General features: G+C 32.7%; 1 protein-coding gene across 2 annotated transcripts in view; it reads left to right on the forward strand.

The window, feature by feature from the left end:
• Positions 1–63: 63 nt before the first annotated feature.
• The window catches only part of LOC125050778 (SUN domain-containing ossification factor-like), a 41,474-nt gene continuing 19,545 nt past the window's right edge, over positions 64–21,992 (forward strand). The window contains exons 1-2 of one of the 2 annotated variants that reach the window (XM_047650773.1): positions 64–522; positions 603–845. In XM_047650773.1, coding sequence (XP_047506729.1) covers positions 464–522; positions 603–845 — 302 coding nt within the window. In that variant the 5' untranslated portion in view covers positions 64–463. Of the gene's footprint in view, positions 523–602; positions 846–21,663; positions 21,774–21,992 lie in introns of those variants that run through there. The other variant, XM_047650774.1, reaches the window with a different exon arrangement.

The following is a 21,992-nucleotide window of genomic DNA, read 5'->3' on the forward strand; positions in this document are numbered from 1 at the left end:
ACCCGTTATGACATATAAAGGAACGTTTTGAAATAAATACACCAATCATTATTTAAACTGTATACTAAATGTTTGAATCTTATTGGTTAATTCTTGAACACTGTTTAGAATACTATTTTTTTATCCAATCGCCTATGGCAACTAAAAGAATTTGAACAAAAGATAATTGCAAAAAAAACTCGGAATTTCCTAACAGCTGTCATGTCAAATTCATTCGTGAAAAAAATGTTGGATCGCGATTTTTGTCCATCTCTTCAATTTTACCATTTTTATAATTCGGACTCATTTTGCAAGTTTTAAGTTACCGTGAATGATAAAGCATAAATATTAGTGATTTAAGTCGATACAATAATGTGTTTGTGCTGTGAATAGTGTTGGTTTAAATTAATTTTATAGTCGCTATGTGTTCTATGTAAAACTTACACAAAATGAACTGGAATGAGAATATTTTACTTATACTACGATGAAGGGTGGGCTATGCATAATTTACACGTCGTTGTTGACAATTTCGGTGCTATCTAGGTAAGATGAACCAGATCTAAAGAAGTGCCCCATTTACCCATTAAATTTACGTGACTTATAAAAACTTTTCTATGTTACAGTTGTGCCCTATTCCTATTGGTAGTTTCCGAAGCCCTTCATATTGAAAACGTAGAACAAAAGGTTGATTTATCAGGACTCCATAATGTTAGTAAAAAAACTAATGTTATTGCATCATCTGAACCTGACCAGTCTTCTGACACCACACAGAACTTGCATGAGCCTGAAAATCAAGGAACAGGAGAAGATGACAAAAAGATGATTTTTCCAGATACTGTGTCAGTGAACTCGGTGACAACTGATGGGTATGTATCTTTTTTTAAGTAACAGTATTTCATGTTTAATTTTATATTTGGATGTCTAAATGAAATGTCTAAAGGTCAATTGAAACTAATACACAGGAATAACAAAATGTTTTCTTATTGTAAGGTTTCATAAGTAATTTAATTTAATAATTACCTATAATGAACTCAATGCTTGAGTTGTTTATATTATTTCAACTTATACAAGAAGTGACACAAATATATTGCTACCACTAGGTGAATATTAAAGTAATATTGAACAATCTAAAAACATAATACCTCATTTAAATTAAAATATTAAGTCATATATCATAAATATTTTTAATAATATAGTTTATTTAATATTAACTATTGTTAGGTATGACACTAAACAAATAGTATATATAGCTAATTTTATTAATTAATATGGTCCCATAACCAATAAATAAAAGTATACAACTTCAAGATAAATAAAAATTACATTTTTATTTTTGAAATAAAATATGCTGCTATATTCAAAAAAAATTGTTGTTTCTTCTCAATCAACATGAGTTGACCTGAAATGAAATGATGAATAACAAATAATATTCAAACATGTTAACATTTTTGCTAGACAAGCTATGAGAAATTTTATTTTTGTACATTTAAAACGTAAAACACTGCCACAGGGACCAAACTTAAATTTGTTTTAATTTTCTTTGTAATAATTTTTATTATGTATATATGGTTAAATGAATAAAATTGGTAAACATAAGTAAGAAAAGATAAAATTGGATTTTATTTTGGTGTACTACCAATACTTTTTAAAATATGTTAATAAGTAGTGAATGATACCAATATGTGTACTGTTATTTTCACTCATGACCTTATTTTTTTACGAGCACATTAACGACGGACAAAAACCTAGTAGGTCAGCTCAACTAAGGCTATTCAGTACTCAATAAATGACGCATTTACGTTGTACTGATAGTTGTTAAATTGTTATCAAAATATTTACGTTTAAAATGTTACATAAGCAGTTCCTTTATCGCGAAATACCATAACACGTCTACACTCTTGCAAATACCAACTTCTTCTCCTGCACATTCTGGTTATTATTTATTAACTGTCTTTTTTTAGTCAAAATTTTACCGAAGTTTAACTTTGTAAACTTTAGAACTTGATGCGACGCGACACATTTAAAAATAATTATGTTCATTACGCTATAACCGAGTTTTTGTGATTTATATTTCAATCATTGTTTTTTACTTTCATTTTTATAGGCGTGTTACTATTGAGTTTTTTGTTAGTAAAAAACATGTTAACCATCGGCCGTGAGCAATTGTTGAGATCGAAAGTGCTATCAAAATTTAGCACAAGTGATGGTTTACTATTATTTAAACTCTCCACGTGTAATATTATTTTTGATATATACAAACAGCTTACGACTTGATTTCTACAGAGTTGTTGAGATATCTCTTATCTTACAAACTTAACCAACATCCGATAATATTTTAAGTGATATTATGTTAAACAGATTCATACTTTCTTAAAGTTACGGTGATATCGTTAAGGAATTATGATTTTTGGTTGTACCATACATTTTCCATATGGATATTCGATAAATCGGAAAAGTAAAATTGTTATAATAGCATTCCAGTATGAAACCAAAATTGTTATAATAGCATTCCAGTATGAAACCAAAATAATAGCTTTTAATTGATTTTGATTGGTATTTATATCTGGCGGCACTACTGGCAAGTACTGCCGAACAAAGTCTAATCTGTATTTGCGGTATTTATATGCGACATCCTATAAATATGCATGGAATTGAAATTCCAGTATTCATACAATGGTTATTAATAGCTGTTGGTTTTTTTTGGGCGATCACGCTTTTGTATTTCTATATATTATCGTCGCAATAAGATATTGTAACCAATCTCAAAATATTTTTTTTTTCATATGTTAAAAGTTTTAAACATAAACGAAACAAATAGATAATTTTTATTGATTTTATTTTAATCTAAATTTGATACGTAGATAACGTCCGGATTTAAAAATCACGGACGGTAATTGTACGAAGTTACGTTGAGGAACGTATTTCATAGAAAGAGGTTCCTCTTTAGTCTATGATACTAGCTATAAACCCAATTTTTATATAAGCCGCAATTAAAATAAGATAATTCGATGTCCTCGCGCGGAAGTTGCAATCAACAATGCACAGGGGGTTATCAGCATCGTTACGAGCCGCCCTGGGCCAATTTAAATAGCTTTTAGAAATAGACGCGTAGGTGACTAAAGGTGCTTACGGAATGGTAGTGATTTGTTGGTCGTTGCAATTAAGTTTTAACAAGGCGAAGATAAGGAGCAGTGAGATGTGGGGTAACGGTACTTTGAGGTTATTAGGAGAGCTTGAAAATTGATTGCGACCACGCTCAATACGTATATTATGGTTTAAATGTATATATTGATGTAATTAATGCATGATTTGAATGCTGCTGATAAGCAGATATTTGACACTTTTTTATTTAGAACTCAAAGCTTGAGCTTGCTAAAAATGTTTTATTCAGAAATACAAATGTATGTACCAATAAATCAGTGATATATTTTTTTTATTTATAATATTTTAAATTTGAAGTTACACTTTTAACTAAATTGAAAGTAAGGCATTGAATGTTAATAAATATAAGAGTCATTGAATATGATGCCATTATGCATAAATTCTTTATGCCTTCACACCTATATTTTTAGAAATATTTAATGCCTATATAAATTACAGGTCCCATTAAAATTATAACACGTCTTTATCATTGGTCATAACGGCTCGTTATGAACGGCCAGTTCGCATGTTGTCACTTTCTGTGGCATTTGTAAAAGGTATCGCCTTCGCAATCGGTCATTCACTGTCTGCCTGAACTTAGATACTATACCGTTACTATTGGTTTGAGTGAGAATCGCGTGAGTTACTTTACGAGACTTGTTCTAAGTTAAAACCCGTCTTAGTAAAACCGCTAAAAAGATTCAGTAGCAGAATACTATTTAGTATTTCTTCCGTTAACACTGTTCAAAATTTAAAGCAGTTCCTGACTTGTGTACATAGTTAATGTTTAGAAATTAATTGGTCCTCGGTTTGTATTTTATTGAGTATTGTTTCGTGTACTATTCGCTATATATGACGAAGCAAGGTCAATTAGTTATAAATTCATATTTGTTTCGTTAAGCATTTATTATGTTAGAAGTAATTTATCATTTTAATTATTCCATAATAGAAAGAAATGTAAATAAATATATTCGGCGATAATACAATCATGTAGTTGATAGAAAGCATATAAAATATGTTTTTGAAGACGATTTCTTCATATGTCACGGACAAAGCTAATAGGAGAGAAGAACATCGATGTGATGAGCATTTGGTGTTGTGCTTAGGTCTTGGGTGTTTAAATATGTATTTATATGTCTATCTATCTATAATATGTATGTATATCCGTTGCCTAGTACCCATAACACAAGCTCTCACCAGCTTAGCATGGGACTCGGTCAATTGGTGTGATTTGTCTTTAAAAAAAAAAATAATTCAAGTTCAAGAAATGTCATTTTCAGAAAAATAATTTTCTCCAATTAACATAAGACCATCGGATTTGCTATAACGCAAGATTAAAGTCTGTTTGTTTTTCATTGTTATTCGAAGGATGTACAGAGTTTTACGAGTTGAACCTTCTGCATATATTATTTTGTCCGTCGAAATATTTTGGCAAAATTATAGCTGTAACCTTTGTGTTGTGGCCTTGAAAAAACGATCATATCATTTCATAACGATCGAATTGTTATTAAATTTTGCTGAAAAAGTGAAATATATTGATATTAAATTATTCATACTTTCATGTAAATACGACTGAAACCTTCTTTTTATTTTTTGTCCCTCGAAATATTTCTGGCAAATTATAGCTGTGACCTTTCTGTTGTGGTCTTGAAATTTTTTTTTCATAACGTTCAATTATAGTAGATTGACCTATATTCTGTTATAAGTAAATTTTGCTTAAAAAGTTAGGTTTATTTATCTAAAGAGAATGTAAATTATTATTTTAAAAACTAATTCAGTCTTATACTATCGGAAGTTCACATTCCTAACTTTCTATTTTGATTTCGATCTGATTAAGAGACAATTAGTTGGGATTAAGACATATTTTATTAGTCGGAACATTTTCAATTATCTTGACACGAGAGTTGGTTATTAGAGTTCGAATTGTGACTACACTGGGAGGCATAGGCGTGCAACTTAAGAAAGCCGAAAATTTGTAAGGCGGTGCACCATTTTTAAATGTAAAGTGTTATATTTTCTTCGATGCAATATTAGGTCGAATTTAATTATATCGAGAATCAATAGTAAGGCATTAGTAGATAATTAAGCTCGGACCAACTGGTGTCTGTTACGGGAAAGCAGTTTCAGTTGCAGATACAAGTTTTTGCAGCATTGTTGCTGATAACCTTACATAGACACATTGAGAAAAGATTTTATTATATCGCATTAATGTTTCCGCACGGTTTTAATTAAGATGAACAGAGGATGCAATTTAAATTATACAAATTAAATATTTGGTGATGTAATTCATCAAAATACAAATTTTCCTATTATAAAAAAAGTCTTTAAGACTTCGCTTACATGCTAAATATAAAGTAAGTGCCTAAAGTAATATAATTTTTAATCCCTATCTATCGGCTAACGGTTATTTATTTGACAAAGGCTTTCTCTATTTTTTTCTAATATTTGCGTTCTCCAATAGCAGGTAGCGGGTCCAATCCACATTGGACCCGCTACCTTCTTTATATCGTCCTCCCATCTTCTTACCTGCCTGTCTCTCTTTCGTTTTCCACTGTGTGGATACCATTCCGTTACAAATCCGTTTTATTTTTGCTTATTTTCTCCTACTTCTAATAGTAAATTAATAGTTTGAATAGCCTGACTCAATAGTAGTTTAATGGTAAATTAAACAAATGGCTGGCAAACCAAGAACTCATAAAAAGAATATCTAATTTGAAAAATCATTCCTTAACGTTTATATGCGAATTCTTCATTTGTTTATGGTCACAAATGAAAATGTCATGATGGAACTTCCGTTCATACTGCGAAAGTCTGTAAGAGCTTCCATTTTTGGCTGAGCCGTTTCACCGTTCAGAATCGTATTAGAATACAATCGCGTGGGATTGTTTCTATCTAACAATATATTAATCTAGCTTTCTGTCTATGTACCTGCCAATGTATCCGATACGAGCTTTCCAGATAATGCTGAATTGTACATAGAAATACTTTTAATGATATTATAATTTATGTAACTAATTATAGTCGCTTTTTAGTGAGTAACATTATAATAAAACTTACAAACTTTCACTAAAATTTGTATTGTAAATAATTTATATAAACTTTGGTTTTAAAGGGTGTATCCTTACTACACTTAAACACATCAAAAAACAGAACGTTTAAAACTCTCCAGGTCCTCGGATCCGGCTGTAATTAGTATTTTTTTATAAAAATCAGCGTAACTCTGCAAGTACCAATTTCATGCCAATAGATGGTGTTAATATTTGCCACACGTAGGACAACATTCACAAGGGATGTGGGTATTATATAAAGGAACGTCATAAAATTGTATTATCATTTAGATCTTAAAAGGGCGGATAATATATAATAGTTTTGATCTATACATTGATGATATCGCTATTTAATTACTATGGCATAATTATATTTCTTTTCCATACAAGATATGCTAGAATGAGAACGGAAGCGACTAACTGGTAACTAGAATGATTGTAGCGCACTGTCATGTATAGACATATAATGTTAACTACTTTTTTAGCCCATATTCTAATCAGTTTAACAAAATAAAGACGACATATCTATACTAATATTAAAATGAATAGGCTCCGAAACTACTGGACCGATTTCAAAAATTCTTTCACCGTTGGCAAGCTACAATATTCCAGAGTGATGAGTTATAGGCTATGTTTCATTTTCAAAAAAAATAGGGATGCTTACTAAAACTTGAATAATCTAACCCAAGGTGTAAAAAATAAACAAAAAACTTCCTTCAATCGTGTGCGTTGCGAAAACTATTAATGATAGAACAAAATGATGTATTACAATTTTTCAGAACACATCACTATCTATAAAAAATGTCACGACAGCAGGTCTATCTTTTATAATTACGTTACAATAAGCGTCCTTTTATTATAATTTTTTTATTAAAATACCACCGCTAGAAAATGCTCTTTATTCGTACCTAGGTATTGATCCTTATCAAAATAATTACCAACGTTTCACATAAGCTACAATTTAATGGCATAACCACCAAAAAAGCATGGTGGATTGGTGTTCTCCTGCCTTTTCTCTTGAATAGTTTACTACTATGTAATATAACAAAAATCTTAGTCACAGCAACGCCTGGCCGAGGCCGAGTATATTATATATATATGTCTCTTCGCTACGTTAAAATTAACGAGCATAGTTTTTCAGTATCAGTTCATTACTTTTTTAACTTTTCACATTCAATTTTAAAGGCAAAGTTATCACGCCTGTGAAAAATGGACTTTTGTCAGACTTATCTGTTACCTAATATACAATGTTACACTTACGCTCGGTACGGCTATCACATGGGTGTTAACGAGAAAGTAGTCGCTCCATACCTGGTATGAGGTAAACTATTTCCGTGAGTTTTTATGAATAACTAGCTGACCTGGCTAACTTCGTTCCGCCCTACAACCTTAGTGTCGTTGTTACTTTAATTTAACTTATTTTCGGATTTCATTAATGTTAAGTATTACATTAATACAACTTTTTTGCAAGTACAGAAATGTTTTATTGCTTGCCATTGCGAAAGAAGAATGGCAGTTTTACACATTAGGCATCTTCTCTCTAGCGTCAATATGGCGATACTGCATGTTAAGCACTTTCTGATATCCAACATCTTTTGATCAGGATCAAAGCATGGTTATGCATCTCCTCATTCACCTCAAGATCGGAATTTCTTGAACTGACACGAATTCGACGTAAAATGATGCGTAGTTTTGTCAACAGATGGCACCATATGGTTTTTGCATTCGTAAAATTAATTAATTAATTTATTGTTATTCGATAACTTATCCGATATTTTATTGCTTATTCTGCTATTCGGGACGGAAACAAATCCAACAAAACAAAAACGATGGCAATCGGTCCAGCCGTTCTCGAGTTATAAGTGTTTTAACAAACACGACTTTCTTTTAAATATATATAGATGAATTGGTCCTAGAACTAAAAACATATTTTTCATATTTACCTTTGAAAACACAAAAAAGACTGGTGATCTACGCTACATGAGGTTTCAGGTGTACTTGTCTGTAATTTAATTTTGACAGATTTGAAATATGGACAGTTTAAGCCACCTATATACACCGTACAGTTTACACAAACCTGTCGTTAGTTTAGCGTCATGTGTGCAAATTCTATGAATGTAATATATCCAAATGGGCAGTGTTGGCTTAGTGTCTTAAACCTGCGATTCTTATCCCTGAGGTAGTAGACTCGATCCCCGGCTGTGCACCAATGGACTTTCTGTCTATGAGCGCATTTTATCCTCGCTCGTACTGTGAGGAAACAGACATGCTTTGGACCATAAGAGTCGGCGACGTGTCTCAAACACTAAAGGCCTACTTGCCTAATTAGAAAAACAAATGATCACGAAACAGATAAATAAATCTGAGCCACAGACCTAGAGAGGTTGTAGCGCCATTGGTAATATATCCAAATCAAAATCAGCTAACTTTTATTTATGGCCTCTCAGTAGTTAGCTAAAAGTCCTAACAGTATACATTTCATGTTAACGATAAATGATGCTTGTTTCCTGCCAATAGTTTCTACAAATATACAAACGTGACAGCTCAATCGCGTTCTTATCTCTCAATCAACGATTATTTTACTTATTGGCTGCGACATCTATAAATAACACTATAAACCGTGTTTCCAGTATTCGCAATGAAATATGACAGCTAGGTGCGACTTTCAATAAGATATTAATACAAAGCGCATGAAAACCAACTTTCTAAGTGCGGGCTCTATCACATCGTCAGCAAAACCGATTGCACCATTAAATCTCCCTGGGCGAGCCTATTAAAATTTAACAGCCGATCTTAAATCTAATGCGGTCGCATAAACAATCCGAACAGTTATATTATTCGAAATCAATAGTATATTTATTAGCAGGGAAAGCGCCCTTACCGGCTGGACCTTACGACCGACTCCCACATGTTTGTCGATTTTAACACGACTTCGAAAGTGAAACGATAACTGCTACGATTGTTAATCTCGATACACGCGCCGACGCATTTTAACGGTGCGTAATTTATGGAATTCTAGACGGAATGACCGTTGCCTAGCGGCTATTCTTGTTTGCGCTAATGCATGGTTATTATTCAAGAGTAAATGTAAGCATTATTGTGAATGTTGGTAGCGTGTTCGTTTCCTTTAGTGGACTGTAATGAGGCTAATTAATAAACATCGTCTTTGAAATAAACGAGCCAATGTCAGGTAAATAGTGTCGCGTGAGAGGTACCAGAGTTGGAAATGTTAATTCAGTTCATAGTTATTGCTAATGCTTATTTAATATCCGTTTATTGAGAAATTATTGAAACGTTTTTGTTACGGATATTATCGACAGTAATTACGATGAAATCTTTTGATCCAATCTCAAACAAGTTTAATAAAATATCTATATTATGAACAATTATGTTATCAACCGAATCGTCTTCGAGTTCCTATAGTTATGTGAAACGGTAAGACATCGCTAGAGCCTAGTACTTGTTAGTTTGTTTATGGAAAACAATAACATCTGATTTACGGTCTCTTTATACTTTCCAGGACGCTGATTGAGTCTTTACAGGCGTTAGGATATTGGTCCAGTTCGACAGATCGTAATTTCCATCGTATCGTTCGATAATATTGTTCTTACACGATGAGAATTGCTGAAATAAAATGTTTAGTTCCTTTACGTCACTTTTACCGGAATTGTCATTATGTATGGTTTTTGGACTTAGTTTCCGCACTTATACTCGCATAAGTCGCACTTATATAACATTAAATATAACACAGTCATGCACAATTATTTTTTCGACTTTAATATGAACATATTTTTATGAATTCGCTTTATAGTCTTTGAGCCAATGAGGCTATGCAAAATGTCCGCTATAACTTTTCTTAAGAAGAGAGCAAACGGGCATTGAGGGATTGACATACCACCTGTGTATGTATTAGTCACCTTTAACTAATATGCAGGCAAATGCCTAAATATTACTAAAAAATCGAGACGAAATGTGTGGAAAGTGGTCAATCGCTATGTCGCGCAAAGCCAATTTCTAAAGCCAAGCTTTTTGCGGACATCAAATAAAGGTAACGAACAATAACTGTCCGTAGAGATGAGCGAAACACGAATAGAGTTGACTGGTAGAGATTTGATGAAGCCGTGAACAAGTCAGCGAAATGTAATTGTTGAGTGTTAACAGTTAAATTTGCATATTCTTTGACGAATCTCTATTATGTAATTTATATCAGAATGGCCAAAAAGTCGTGGATCAAACGCAACTAGGGGATACATGAGGTCATCAGGTGCAAAAAAAAAATCTACGGGAGGTCCCTAAGCTCAACCCCTGCAGAGTTATAATTTATTTTGCCTTTTTATAAGAAAACTGACTTTTTTTACTAATTATTATTAAAATTCGAAAAAATCTACACCTGTATCTTTTTCATAATATCCACTAGATTGGTACTGATGAGTCCTTGCGTTAGACATGCTATTTATAGTTGTTTATTGAGTTTATTGAAGATAATATTAAGTTATACGATATAAAAATTTCTCAAATCATAACTTTTTGTTTACTTTGGACTCCACTGTGAAAGAAAATACTCTATCGAAAAGTGAGCCTGTAATACAAGTTTTGCCCCATTTAATAGGGATACTGAAAAGGTATTACACATTGCCATTTTCTTTATTGTTTCTTGAGTAGGTATTTTAAAGATGGAGCCTGTATTTTTTTTTCGTTAAAATATTGTATATTTTTATATTTAAATTAACTAGTACATTATAAATTACTTTAACATACTAAACAAAACATTTATGACACATACAAATTTTACCATTCACATGAAGTAAACAATTTTATCGTTCAATAAAATGCTTATTGCCCCTAATAAAGCTATTACTTACTAAATAGTATAGGTAATGTACAAACTTTCCCATGCGAGTAAACATTCAAAACGGACATTGATTGACAAATGCATACATAATGCGAAATATTTGTTATGCGCATAAATATATGAACGACGGTCAAATGTCGGTGCAGACTTCAGAGATTTACGGAATACTGTTTCGCTATCAATAATCGAATAAGAATCGATTATATTTAACGACCCATGTAATATATCGTTAGATTGATAAATGATCTGAGTTCTAGAAGTCAATATTTTGATTGCATAGACTTATTAAATTTATGTGTGTTGGGAAGATAGCATGTGAAATTATCCTAAGCTGCGGTAAAAAGCAATAAAACTGAAACCATTTACTACCGCTTCTTAACCTTTGGCATTTTGTCTACCTAGTCGAAGTAAACGGAGGCTTTTAAAGGTCTTTAAATATTAAATTTCCCGATAATATTGCGAAGAGATAAGAGAACACTGTGTCTTTTAAATTGGAATGAATGAGACATTTTAACGTAAAAGCAATACAAAGCTTAGTGTACATCTTATACATAACTCTTAATAATATGCTCGAATCAAAACAAGTTTCAAAACTGTTTGTTATGTAAACTGTGTCCATTGATTATCAAATTAGCCGCAAATATTGGTGAATCTGGCAAGTGTCTAAAACTTTCTCCTTTCAGGTGAACAATTTGCACTCGAGATAAGCTAACGGTGAAAGTTTAGTACTTAGGTTTTTATTGCTGAATAGTTTTGCCTGTTAATAAGCGTCTTCATGCCACTGACTGGCAAGCTTTTATAGTTTCATTTGTAATTTTAAAAAATAAGTTTCTATTTTAATGTCAATGCAGATCTGAGGAGTCAACGAGTATGTCTTTATAATAACAAATTTATTGCGAAAATCCCTTTTACATAGGAGTTTTTGAACATTTATGAACTAAGTAACGCGTTGGTTGCAAGTGATTTTGTGGTCTCTTAATTAAATTGCCTGTTGTGATTAGTGTCAATGATAAAAATACTAGTTTCTCACTAACCGTTTTGGCATTTCTAATATCTTTATTACAGTATGCTTATCGGTACTACTAATTACCTATGGTGAGACAACAGAAGCCCTAGATTCGATACCCTGCGACACAATTGGTAAAAAGGTTAGACGCGTATTCAGTCTTCCGAGAATTTCGTTTCAAATTTCTCTCGCTTAAAAATAATCTAGATTGTCTAATCAATAGTTATTCTAACGCCTATAATAACTACATGTCTGTTACTATAATTAAAGATTTCTTTCCCTTTCGTTTACGACCGGCCATTGACTCGCCCAAAAAAGTATCGGCTTTATCTATCACCTTAGGCAAAAAGCATAGAGTATCGGTTTTCGAACTTCAATAAATTTAATTGATATGATTCACAGTAAGTCACTTTCTTGCTACAAGTAAAAGCACTTGAGGTATTAGTGGAGTCTACTCCGGGTGGGGGTCTGGGAGAAACGACCTCCAATTGTTGGAAAAGTATATCCCTTACTTTTCCATCGAAGGCCGCCGTCCCGTAGGCTGATATTCTATAAAAATAAAAAAATGAGTGTATGGCTTTTTGGCAAAAATTGTATACAACATGTTTTATTGTCAACTGTCAAATGTGAAATGACATACGACTTACTCATTGTTTAAATAACAGCCATATGTGGGAGAGATAACATTTACAAATGTCAAAGAGCTACGCGTCGCGCTTCTTTAATCAAAGTATGTAAACACAAATATCAACACCCTGATAGCCCATGATCGAAGCTTTCACTGATTGTAAATGATTGATCTCTGTCATCTATTACGTAAACATTAGCGTATTGAGACTTGAAGCTTAACAAAAGGCTATTTAAAACTGTACATGCTGTTTGGACTACATTGTATGCAGATTTATATAATACTTTCGTATCTTTTGATCCGGGATATGTTGTATTGAAAAGATAATAATGAAACTATACGTTGTTACATAACAACAAAGTTTGATCACCTATTTGCCTCTTAGTTAAATTATCGCGTATTTCGCGGGACGCGTAACACACCATTTGTGAAGTAGTTTATTGTAATTAATATACCTAATGTATCATATTTATTTTGTAAAAATTTGAGGGATAGAAAACGTCCCTGGACACAATACACAATAATAGTAGAGTATTATTAATAATAAAAAAAAAGTTAAATTATCAAAAAAATAGACGTAAAGCCTCCTCAAATTTTTGTAGCGTAATAACTTATTATTATAATTTTTTTCCCACATTCCTGAATCTTGATCTGAGAGTCAATGCCTCTATCGGTTACTTGTCGCGCGCCGATGTCGTTCAATATTTCGCTATTTTACCTTAATCTACCGGAATCCGCTAGTTAAAAGGTGACTGTGAATGTATTCTTTATAGAATTAATCATGAGAAATACTCGCCTCTCAACAGATCCTTAAACAGCCATAAAGAGGGTTTGATAATTAGGTTTAAGGCAGTGTTCCCCAACGTTGGGCCCACACACCACAGGAAATAGATAGTTAATCGAAAAATTTAAAAAAAAAATTCATTTAAGTTTATTAAGTGAACAATTCAATTTTTTTATCTTAAAAATTATGTATTTTACATTGGGCATAAGAATTTTAGAAGCACTGGTCTAAGGACTACCTTATGAGATAGAAAGATGATAATAAAACACAAAGCAACCAAAGTATATAACGGTGAACGCTCTGAACTCATTCAATTATCACAAACATGAATAATTAATAGTGTAATTATTCTAAAGCGTCATACTGACGTCAATATTTCCATGTCTATTTCGCACCACGTGGCGAATTTTTGTGTGGACACGATATTGTAACGTCATACAAACTCAAGGAGTGTTTATCTAATCAGTATCAAACTATTTTCATGAAGAGTGCTTTATCTTTCATCGTGATAACCTCTATTGGAATTCTGCTTTAGAGCCTTGCAAATTACTGGGGGCTGTTTCTATTTGTGTTTGGCTTAAGCATGTGCTACACGGTATGAAACGGCGGTTTGAAACGAAATAAACGCGAGTTGCGCTTTTCGGCTACACGGTTTAAAACCAACAGTGTCCAAAATAACGTTGCGCTGATAAGACGTGTCCGCGCTCCCGAACCTGACGCACTTTCACAATTAATTACAAGGACATCAGCGCCTTGCCTAAGTAAACAAAAAAAAGTTGGGTCTATAACTTTTAATTTTTCGGCTAAAATATCCCACCCTTTCTTTTTCTGAGACGAGTCTTTATATGACTCGCATGATATATCCCAAAGACATGGCAATTCTCTGTATGATTCGAGCAAATCGGTAACAACTTCACGTTCACTTGCTTCTTGGGCCATTGTGCAGAACGTCGTCGTCGCGTGCGTGTACCCTCGCCGCCGCAGCACGACTGCCGAACGCGTGGTTTTAAACAAGCGGCTAGACGGTTTCAAACCAACGGTTTTGGTCGCGGTTTGCAACGCAAAGCGTGCTGCCAAGGACATACCAAGGTTAAACGAAATTTGGCATAAAACAACTATCCACACGGTTTGAAACCAAAGTTTCAAACCGCCGTTTCATACCGTGTAGCGCATACTTTACTGAGACGTAGGGATAAAAGCTATTCAGAAACAGTTACTTTACGAATACTGTGTATTGTTGTTGGCTAATTATATAAGAAAAGCCTCCGCTTTTCATAAATCCATACCAGGGCCCTATTTAATGGACATCTTTGTTATATATTTAATTCGGTATAAATAAAACTTTCTTAATATAAATTAATAAGTATGACTGGACTGATTAAATATTCAGAGGATAGAGATATGTTATAGATAATTTAATTGTGGGAATACCACACAGATTAGACAAGATATTATTGATTTCTATTATCAAAACCTTGACTGATTATATTATTATCATATGTTCTAATTAAGAGCTATCCTTTTAAATAATGGTAATGTGTGTTTAACTTTGTCATAAAATGATAACGCGTGAAACGTAGTATGACTGATATTTTTGTTACGTACATTATCGGCCTGCATAATTATCGATATCGAGAATTATGCAGGCCATCTTTTTGATTAGCGCGCATATTTTACCTCGTTTCACGAAAATATACCTATGTTAGCTAAAAATAAATTAAGGGCAAGGTTTAATTAGTTTTGAACAAAGGTCATATTGTCTAAATACTATTATTATAATCAAGGCAGCAGTCCAAAGCGGCTGTCACTAAATGTAGTAAAATTGATGTGTTTTGTTGCGCGTGCGCAACATATTCTACGTTTCATTGCCAAGTGCAATAAACACGCATAGTGTGCAAGTTTGTACTCATATTTATTGATCTTTATATCGAAATTATTTTTAATAATTATAATCAATTAATTTATTGTAAAATATTATAAATTGCTAAGGTAAAAGTTATCAAATCGTCTGCGATTTGATTAGATGAGAAAATTTTCTTGTAGCAATTTTACCTACCTATTATTATCTAAGTTATGATTATCATGTTTATCATATAATGATATGTATATGATTATGCCTACTAAACTATGATTTAAAAACGAAACCTTGTACTAAGATATGTGGCAGGTGATCGAACTCATTCTTTAATTAAATTACGAATGTGTCAATAGGCCAATAAACCCTTACGTAGACCTTGTGCTACTCCGGCGCATGTTAACGTGAGGATGCGTTCTTGGTGAACGCATTACTTATATTTTATTCTTGCTAAACAATTTAATTTTTATATCCTCGGACTATTTAATAGTCCGACATCAAACTGAATAAAAATTGCATACATGAAGTAAAACAGAGTGAGCCAATTTTGTTTAAAATAAATTTTACCGGTCTGTTGACTACGCTGTAAGATTAAGGTATCCAGAGAATGAATAACACGATTTCGAAATTAGGCCTTTGTTTCGTTAAGTTTCAATAAAATCGGGAAAAACAAAGCAATTGTCTGGACTGACCGAGTTTTTCATAACAAAGACAGCTGTGACACATTTCAGTACATTTTCATAAACGGCAAACATCGCCCATTGTTCAATTTATTCATCCATTTCTTTTTATAATATTATTTCTCATTTTTAAATACTCTTTTTAGTATAACTCGGCTCTTCTCAAAGGTCTATGGATTTATTTAAAAAATATACTATACTTTTTGTGGTAACATGTTTTAGTTTATTTCGCCAGATGAATGGATGGTAAAAGTTTCTAGGACTGAGTTAGTTTTATAAATAACCCCTTATTCAATAACAATTTATGTAAGTATTGCGTGCGTGGCGTGCAAAATATGATGCTAACAATTTTTTGTGTTAGATACAGTTTCTTATAAATAATTTCTCAAATACAAATTGATATTACGTATTTTGATTACTAACAAACACTTTTATTTATTTATTAAGCCTTTATTGCTGACACCATGTACAATATAATAACACTTATTTAAGTTATATAAAAAAAAAACTTAATTCTAATACATAATAATAAAACTTAATCTAATACGTCACTAGACCCGTTATAGGTAGTCAGCGTGTCCTGTGACACATAGGCCTCTTCCAGCTGTTTCCATTCTTTTCTGATGTTAGCTCTTCTTGTCGAAGTTGTGCCTCCTATTCTCTTTATATCGTCTGCCCATCTCTGTCTTTCTCTTTTCCTTTTTCCATCGCGTCACGCGATTCGCGTGGTTGTCATTCTGTAATTATTTTTGTCCATTTTAACCTGCTTTCTCCTGTCATTGATGTTATCTCAGGAACATCTTCTAACAAACACTTAAGTAAATAAAAATATTTTTGAACTATACTATTCAATTTATTCCATATACATGTATAAGTATATTAAGACCCCTACTATAAGAACCATATTCATGTGATCGGGCAGATCCGTGGCCGAGAATCTTAACTACAGGGGAGTGTCTAGTCTCCCCTTTTCTAGAATGGGGCTAATTATGCTAAATCTGACGGGCTAGGCGTCTCCCGCCGGGCCCTGGCGACTACTCCGGAAATATCATAATGATATTTATGGGCGAGCCGTAGCCCGCTGAAGGATGGGCTTGCTTCGCGTGTGCTTCACATCTAAAAGATATATTTGACGGTTCTTCTAGCAACATGTCAGAAAACCCATTTGGAAATGAGTAACGTCACCTGTTTGTATAAAATTAATGAAACAATACAGATCAAATTGTTCCACGTCTTGTTAGCATACATGTTATAATTTTATCTTTACTTCTGTAAATAATTTGCCTTTATTTGATCTACGTGAGACGTCAAACATGCTCTAAAGTAGTATTTACTTAAATGACTTGAATTTTATTATTATTATTATTATTAGTTACTTAGGAAGAAGATTGTCGTGTCTTTTAATTAATTACACTTTGGCAGACAGTACTAAACGTACTTTATAAGTTGTATCTTTAAACTAAAAAACTAAATCACGACAATCTCGACAAGTTGTTTAGTAGATAAGATCTGAATCTTATGATTTTAAAAGATCTCGAAATTATACTTTTAATTTTCAACCTCCTGTTGGCTCCTGTTGCTATCCTGGATTATGTATCCAGGATAGCAACAGGAGCCTTAAGCCTATAATTTCCTGGTCTACCTAATTTATATGTTAGTACGATAAACCACTTCACCATAAAGCTCACTTTCCCAACATATTAACGATACGGTGGCAACACAAATTCGTCAGACACTCCCAACTTGAATTATATACTTGAAATTGTAGCAGATATAAATATAGCTTGATTGAAAACCGGTATCGATACGGTAAAACCGAAGGCTAGTGAGTTTATTAATAAGGACCACTGACTGAGTGTCCCATTATGAATAGTGTTTAAAATGGTTGCAAATATGTTACCGGTATCCTGATGTCCAACTTCGGGAATGCATTCTTGAAAAACTTAGGTTTTAATAGTTGTTTTATATGTCATAGCGATAAAATATGAAATCGACTAATAATTGTAAAATACAATACGCTAGTAACTTGACGACCTGCTGACGCGTTATGAAATTTTGATTATTTCACGCTTGTCATGCTTTTCCATACAAATTTGATTAGCCACAGTCATACATGCCTGTTAAAGATTAAGAATAAAGAAATTACGCTTTAAAGGCACCTGTTGTTTGGAGAATTCGGTTTCGGTATTCGGTGCCTAAAACCGGTGATAGTTAGAATTATGCCTACGTACAGTACAAATCTTGGTAGTGCCCGGCATGCTGGTAGCGCATAACTTAACGGAACAATGATAAATATGGTTTCACCCAGCTTGTGGAATATCGTGATTTATATTTTGAAAGTACTATGGTATTTAATTTTGTTGTGTTAGTGAAACTTGGCGATCATGTAATGACCCAATCAAATGCTAATATTTATCTCCAATTATTCCACTTTCATATATTGAAAGTAGAAATGTACGCATAGTACTCATACTTAATGTTGTACACGTGAATGAGTATTTAAATAAAACGTTAAAAAGCCGGCGGCGCACTCGCGAGATTTTGGCACTGACTGTGTCCATGGGGGGTATACTTAACATTAGGTGAGCCCTGTTTTTCCCCTGCTCTATTACGAAAAATACAATTATTTAATGATACATATTAAAAATGACAATAATTGTTGATTATTTAAATAAATTGTTTAACATAATGTAAAACTATTCGGTTTACTGTTCCTTTAATTTAATTTTCGGGGAAAACATCGTTACGACAAATCTGTTAAAAGTGAGACAGATACAGAAATATGTCTGTTTGTCCCCTCTTACATAAAAGAGTCTAATCCATATCCTTGCACTTTATCAGTAAATAATGTCTGAAACGGAACTATTAAAAAGTATGTTTCCCACGTCTATATAGCTCACAATTTATTCGTAATCAATACCTATATTAAAAATAAACTTATTAAATAACAAACGTGATACTGTCTGACCGACAATAGGAAGCGAATAAGTTTAGTATTACTTATCGTATTTCACTATTACTGAATTACTTAGAACTTTTATACGTACGTGAAAATATGAATCGAATAATAATAATAGGCACGCATAATTTCGAAATAAGAAACGCAATGTTTTTACTATTATATTATATCACGTCTTCGTTTAAAAGGTATAATCTGTAAATATATTAGTCTGGTAATATCATAGCCGATCAGTTTTCTTGGTTTTTAAGAATAGATACTTTATTTACTACGAAGGAATGATTAATTTGATGTTACTAGAAAGATCTATTCATTTGTTAAGAATTATCAATTAATACCTATTGATAATAAGTATTATATGTATAATCATCACATAAATTTATCAATTTGATATTTCTAGAATACAATTGATTTTAAAAATAAAGAACCATGTTCTATCAATTAACACCTATTCATAGTTGTAGCTATTTGGTTAAACACCTGCGCAAACGTAACTATTCGCGAATATTCAGTTACGGATCATTACACTTGAACCCAATAGCGCACGCGTCCTTTAGTTCTGCTACATTGAAAATCTCGGTTATCTTCAACTTTGTTAAACAATACGTATTATATAACATATGTGTAATAGGTACATAGTCAAAGAATTAATACTTTTTTGTTATTAAAGGTTAGTCTACAGGGTTAAATGTCTGGTTGGAGCTTTAATTCGCTTCGATCGCATGGTCAAAGACTAATCCTCTTTTTCGAGGCTATATATAACCTTTCACTCCTCAGCACATTGGCGGTGGCTGAGAATTAGGTAGAGCGACCTAAGGGCTAAAGCTAAAACTTTTTAAAGGAAATCCTTAGTCAATTCTATATCCTTGTCCTATACAAAATATAGCCGACGGAACAGTTTACAAGATAAATAGTCGTCGTCTGTAGTGAACACAAAAAAAAGTGCGTGCGTACAAAGTACACATGTCAGAAGTGAAACTTCTTTTGCAAACTAATTTTTAACTCTTGTTCATATTTATACAAATCTAAAACTTTAGATTTCCGAGACTTAGAGGGAGGGAAAAGGAAGATATGTTAGGAGTTTAATGAATTCAATTGTAAATATAATATTAAATGTGTCGAAAATTAATACAAATAATAAATTTAATTTTTTACTTTATTTTTCCGCTAATAAAAACACGTGGCATTTTAATTTACAATTTGTCATTTGAGATTTCAATAAATTATTTTGCATAAATACTAATATTTCATAAATTTCACGAAAGTTTAATTTTAAAAATATAATTTCTATAAGGTAATTCACCCTTCTCACTCTCTCTCTATCGGTCTCAATCGCTCTCTCGCTTTTCTTCAACAAAAACGCTGCACATCTTGGTGACGTTTTTTAAAAAATTTACCCTCGTGGGCCTAAAGAAGTTTCACTTCAAAAATATTCTTGGCTTTTGAAGCTGACATAGCATACTGCTTACGTTCTCAGCAATCTCCGCCTCTAACGCCTGCGAAGGCTGTAGGCGGTATAAAATTACATGTGCATACGTACGAAACGGTGGCAATTTTATTTGTTGTTATTGTAGATTCAATAGGTATATAGGTATATTATTTTTCTGTTACTAGTTTTAATATTTCGCTAGAACTTGATTTCGATTCAAATTGGTATATATGGTACGCCTTTGGAACAATTCGAATAGATTCTAATACTTGTTTTGCATATCAGTTGCAAATCAATTGTATTTATAGATTGTATGAAACATAAATTGTCATTGCCTGTCTGCATGTTAGGCCACATGAATATATAGTCACACGCACTTTACGGTTGAAAAGTTGCGAACTCATATCAATTGATTGAAAACATGATGCTGTTTCGAATGTAGATATTGTAGCCAAGGCTAGACGCAAAATAAGGGCAAAAACAAGTAATATATGAGTAATGAATTATCGGTGTGCTAGCAAGATTCCTTCTACGGTTATTTATGTAAAGACAACATCGCCAGAAATCAACAGAAAATCTTTATTTTAATTTACAGACAATCAGTGGTCTATGCCCGCTGCCCTCAGTATATTGATAAAAATGGAACCTTCATGGAGTCGTTGTATAAATGCTTAAAAGTAGAATGTTACTATTACTCTTTTTTTTAATATGTTTGATTTTTTTGTAAAGAGACTAAATCAGCTTTGTATCAAATCAGAATATGTAAATTTCTTTCATAACAAGTCGGAAAATAAGCGAACTTTTGCTCTTTATAAAATTTGCGACTTAACTATTTGGATTAGGTATCTGTATTTTTATGTACAGATTATTCTAATCTGTTTACATATATCATCTATCGTAATACACGGTTTTTAACTATGCACAGTTCTTACTTGGCGATTCAACGCTCTACAATCTTGACCTAAAATTGCATTTGTTTTGTTGATATGTCTTCTCCTATTAAGGTAAGATTCAGTTTCGGGACTTAGCGCTAACTATATATTTCAAAATCCACTACGTTTTCAATATATATAGGAGGATACTAAATACGTCAAAAGGCGCTTAGCCCCCTATGGCCGTGACTGTAATTACTTATCTGTTAAGACGTGTCGAACTCTTTCACCGAAGCACGTGCGTACCCCTCTAGAGCATTAGATATTGTGTAGCTCGGAAAATGTTTAAATGTTAAAATCATAAGCCTCCGTTTGCGCCGCCTTAGTCCAGTAAAAAGAAAACAATTTCGTTCTCAGCTTAATGTTTGCTTGGCAATTCAGTGTTACGCGTGATCGCGTGCAGGCAACTTGTGTGCTAGTGCCAATAGACGTGTGGATTTTCGTGTGTGAATGTGATAGCGGGATTTACGATTTTAATATGGTAACATTTGGGCTGTTGATAGGCAATATCTGAGTGGTTACGTCTTTGTTTTTATACGTATTATATCTTGTCTGACAGGATGTATAGAAGGCTTATGATAATTATATAATTAGAATAAAAATTGCTAGTTCTGCAACAATTTAATCAGTAAATGATAATTTACATAATTCTTCGATTGATTATCATGAACCCGAATTCTAAATAGACCTTAAAGTTTAA

The sequence above is a fragment of the Pieris napi genome, chromosome 7, assembly GCF_905475465.1.
Source record: "Pieris napi chromosome 7, ilPieNapi1.2, whole genome shotgun sequence".
NCBI classification, from domain to species: Eukaryota; Metazoa; Arthropoda; class Insecta; order Lepidoptera; family Pieridae; genus Pieris; species Pieris napi.